Consider the following 4,786-nt stretch of genomic DNA (forward strand, 5'->3'; position numbering starts at 1 on the left):
ACAGCGCCGCCAACGATTTTGACAACGAAGAGCTAATAGGTGACGCAATCGATTTTCAAACACTGCATCCAGTCGGCAACGTGAAAAAATGGAATGGAAGCTCCAACCGACGAAACAAACGAACGATTCCCAAGAATCCAGTGGTCAAAAAGCAAAACAAGCACAAATGTCATGTGTGCAATCATTTGGCAAGTTACAAGTCTCAACTCATAATACACTTGCGGACTCATACTGGGGAGAAGCCGTTCCAGTGTGATGTTTGTTCGAAGTCCTTTGCACGAAAAGATCATCTGAAAGGTCATAAGAAAACGCATGGCCAATTTCGTTGTTCAAAATGTAATCAAGGATTTGAACAAGAATCAGCCAAGATCGATCATGAAAGATTGTGTAATCCCATCAGATTTGAATGTGATATTTGCGGATATCAGACTGTGGTGAAATCCAGTTTGACAGTACATATGCGGGTCCACACCAGGGAAAAGCCGTTCGAGTGCTCAATTTGTTTCAAGTCGTTTGCAAGAAACACTGTTCTCCGAAGTCATTCAATGACTCACATCGATGAACTGCCGAATGTTTGTTCGAAATGTGGCCAAAGATTCGCCACTCCAAAAGATAAGCAAACGCATGAATTGCGTTGTCAACGTAAATCGATCAGATGCGCGATTTGCAGCAAACAATTCGTCCAACGAATGAAACTAAATCAGCATTTGTCATCAAAACACAGCGATCAGTTCCCATTCCAATGCTCCAGGTGCTTCGGAGGTTATACAACCGAAGATACAAAAGACGTTCATGAAGATAGATGTGTCTGGCGTCAGTATCAATGTCATCTGTGTGAAGAGCATTCTCGTTCCAAACAAACATTGAAGACACACATGCGAAGAGATCACACCGGAGAGCGGATTCAATGCAATGTATGTCAATCAAGCTTTACCAAGAAAAGTTCATGCCGATCGACACATGAAAACAGTTCATCGTTTGAAGAAGTGATAAATAAATTATGCATATTTGCATAAATCCATAAATTCACTAAAAAGTAGTTAAGATTGAAACTGATCTTTCATTCGACGTCTTTAAACAGACACATTAACTGAACCTACACTTTCAAACAATTGAAATACATTCCATTAATATTAATTCATTTTCTGAAATCGTTATGAAATAGTATCTACCATTTTTAAAAACCAACAAATAATGAATACCACCTTAGATTTAAGCTCCAATTTTTAATGAAACAAAACCAGAATAAATTGGAGTAAAGGAGAGGAGAGAGTTGACTTTCATTTCGGAGATTTTTTTACAGCATTTTTTGGTTGACGAATGAAATAAATGGCGTTTGGCAAATGTGTTGATACAAAATCAAATCAACTCTACACTTCGATTGAGTTTGTCAGTTTTTATGATAATGTTTCGGTTTCAAAGCGGTATTGAAATATTTGGTTTACCTTTATTCATGATTAATAGTCCATTGCCGTGGTCTTCAGAAGATATCACACTAATCCTGATATTTTCGATTACAAAGGAATGAATGAATGACTTCGAGTGGTTCAATGCAATTGCATTTAAATTATTTGAGTCGCCCATTTGTGCTGGAAGCACAAATGCACGATAAATTCAATCTCATTACCCTTAATTGAACCGCTGAAAATAAATCACAGACTCAATCGAAGTGTTTGTGATAGTGGTATTCAAATCCGTCATACGCATAAAAGGCACATTGAAATGCTAGTACGACTCTTTATACTTGCGAACTACGATTTGTTTCAGCCTTGAGTACGACAACAATATGACTCTCTTTTGCACGCGACGAATTCAATTTCTATTTTTTTCGATAAACTTATTCAACTTCCAATTTTGCAAACTTCGCGATAAAGCCTGAGATTCATTCTCAGCGGTTCGATTCGACTTCTCTTTGTTAAACTGACAGATATGTTAGCGAACCCAGTTGTTATTTGGCTCATAATTCACACTCACATGCACCGTGACTCACACATACGTCTAACTCTTGCGCACATATGCAGTGTAAATCAATATGATTCAATTCCATTCGATTTTTACAAAAAGAGTGTTGAACGAAATGAAATGGTTTCAATTACATTTGATGCATTTGTTGTGACCGAAATTCAAATATTATTTGTTGCGTTCGTGAGACATGCAAAATTTTCCATGTTGATTTAATTTCTTATAAACACAACGAATGAGTTTGTTGTTGTTTGTCCACCACTTTGTTTCTATTGCAGTAAAACCTCCCGATAAGAGACACTACCAAAAAGTGGCACATATCAAACTTCTTTTTCATCAAATTTCCCTCCAAAATGCAAAACAAGTCGGAACCATGCGATTCCACTCTTGCAATGCTCAAGTGTACATCTCTATAACAACTTTCGATATGTACGATTCCGATGCCGTATGATGAAATCTCTGACTTTTTAAAAATGGTATTTGAATTCTATTTCGTTATCAATGACTCAACAAATATGTGTTGATTTGACGTTAGTGAGAATGATAACAAATATTGGCTGTGCAATTTGCAATATCTCTTTACTTCCATGTCTATTGCTCATTGAACATCGCTCAGTCATCACGGGTTTTTTATTCGATTGACAGAATGATCATGATTTCAGACGAAATGTGTTCAACAATATTTGGATTTGTAAGATGAACATTTCGCATGAATCTAACCGACATTTTTGAATTGAACTCAACGAATTTGCTCAAAAGAGAGCTACTGATTGACATGAAGTGTATACATTCGGCGACGTTGTCAACTGAACGAAATGTCACCAACACTAATACCAAGCGTTTGCGACGCAGTATCAATGCTGTTGGATATGCTGAGCTAGCCATTGTTCAATGAGTCACACAGTGAAGCAGACATCTTGAAAAATAATACGCAAAAAACCAACAAACATTTTCAGCAGAAAAAAAGCAAAACGTAAGTGTTAGCATTTTTCGCAATTTATTTCAATGTTCGGCCTGAAACTTTTGTTGCGAAAATTATGATTCGATTGGATATTCATGGAAATTGAAGACAATTAATTCGAAATACAAGTCTATGTAGGCATTTTCATGGTGTGCATTTTTTCTTGGCAAGACACGCGACAAACACGTGGTTCGCGTTGTGTCGATTTATTGGCTATTTTTTTTATTTTATATATTTCCCCTGATTCCAACAGAAAATGAAGCCATTCAAAGGTGTGTCTAGTAGACAACGTAAGCGCAAGTCGAAATCCACAAAGGTCGAAGTTAAGCAAGAGCCTATTAAGGAAGAGCCCAACGATGGTGACGATGTCATGAACATACCACAGCCGAGAGTTGAGGGAAGATACCGTGCAAATTACGAAGGACCGGTCGATTTTGGGTATGACTTTGATGAGATCAAAGATGAAATGAAATGTGAAGAAGAAGAGAAGGGCAAAGAAAAAGACTCGGCACCATGTGAACGAGCGAATGACAGCGGCGCCAACAATGATGACAACGAACAGCCTATGGGTGATGCAATCGATGTGCAACCACCGCATCCAGTCGGCAGCGTAAAGAAATGGAATGGAAGCTTCAAAGGACGAAAAAAACGAACGATTCCCAGGAATCAAGCGGCCAAAAAGCAGAAGAAGCACAAATGCCATGTGTGCAATTATATGGCAAGTAATAAGTTTAGCCTCAAAATACACTTGCGAATTCACACTGGAGAAAAGCCGTTTCAGTGTGATCTTTGTTTGAAGTCTTTTGCACGAAAAAATGATCTGAACAGTCATAAGAAGATGCATGGTCAATTTCGATGTTCAAAATGCAATCAAGGATTTGAACAAGAATCATTCAAGATCGATCATGAACGATCGTGTAGTCCACGTCGATTGGAATGCGATATTTGCGGATATAGCGGTATACAAAAATCAAATTTAAGAACGCATATGCAGATCCACACCGGGGCAAGGCCGTTCAAATGCTCAATTTGTTGCAAGTCGTTTACAACCAACGCTCATCTCCGGAATCATTAAATGGTGCACATCGATGAACTGCCGAATGCTTGTTCGAAATGTGGTCGAAGATTCGCCACTCCAGAAGATAAGCAAACGCATGAATTGCGTTGTCAACGTAAATCGATCAGATGCGCAATTTGCAGCAAACAATTCGTCCGACATTATCAATTAAGTCAGCATTCATCATCAAAACACAGCGATCGGTTCCCATTCCAATGCTCCAAGTGCTTCGGAGGGTATGCAACCGAAGAAGCAAAAGTTGCTCATGAAGATAGCTGTTGCTGGCGTCAGTATAAATGCCATTTGTCCAAAAAACATCGTCAACACAAACAACATTTGAATATTCACATGCGAAGAGATCACACCGGAGAGCGGATTCAATGCAGAGTGTGTACAGCAAGCTTCACCCACAAGGGCAATATCAAAAATCACACGAAAACAATTCACCGTTTAAAGAAGAAATAAGTCACGCATCCCATAGTTTCAATGAACGTAGTTAAAGTTGAAATCCATTCCTTTAGCAGCATTAATAATTTCAGACAGACTTTCATTTTAAGATATTTTTGATATTTTCTACCGTAAAAACACATTAATACCACTTTGTATGTGGATTCCGTTTTTGATTGAAATAGAACCGAAATAAAAAACTTCACCTAAAATTCGACTCATTTCTTCCCAATGGGAATAATCGTGTTAGATGTATGCAACATCCCTTTAATAGACACGTACACTACCGTGCAAAAGTATGGAACCACTAACTATTTTTCATACAAATTGACCATTTTTGGTGGACTCATTAACATATT

General features: G+C 38.0%; 1 protein-coding gene across 1 annotated transcript; it reads left to right on the forward strand.

The window, feature by feature from the left end:
* Positions 1–2,891: 2,891 nt before the first annotated feature.
* Positions 2,892–3,929, forward strand: LOC129572561 (zinc finger protein 577-like; the record flags this gene model as incomplete). Its single annotated transcript, XM_055452540.1, has 2 exons — positions 2,892–2,935; positions 3,177–3,929. A coding segment is annotated over exon 2 (750 nt), but the record flags the coding sequence as incomplete, so codon positions are not given.
* Positions 3,930–4,786: the final 857 nt, after the last annotated feature.

This window comes from Sitodiplosis mosellana, unplaced genomic scaffold (assembly GCF_009176505.1).
Source record: "Sitodiplosis mosellana isolate CC-2019 unplaced genomic scaffold, AAFC_SMos_1.0 Smas_scaffold_5206, whole genome shotgun sequence".
Classification (NCBI taxonomy): Eukaryota; Metazoa; Arthropoda; class Insecta; order Diptera; family Cecidomyiidae; genus Sitodiplosis; species Sitodiplosis mosellana.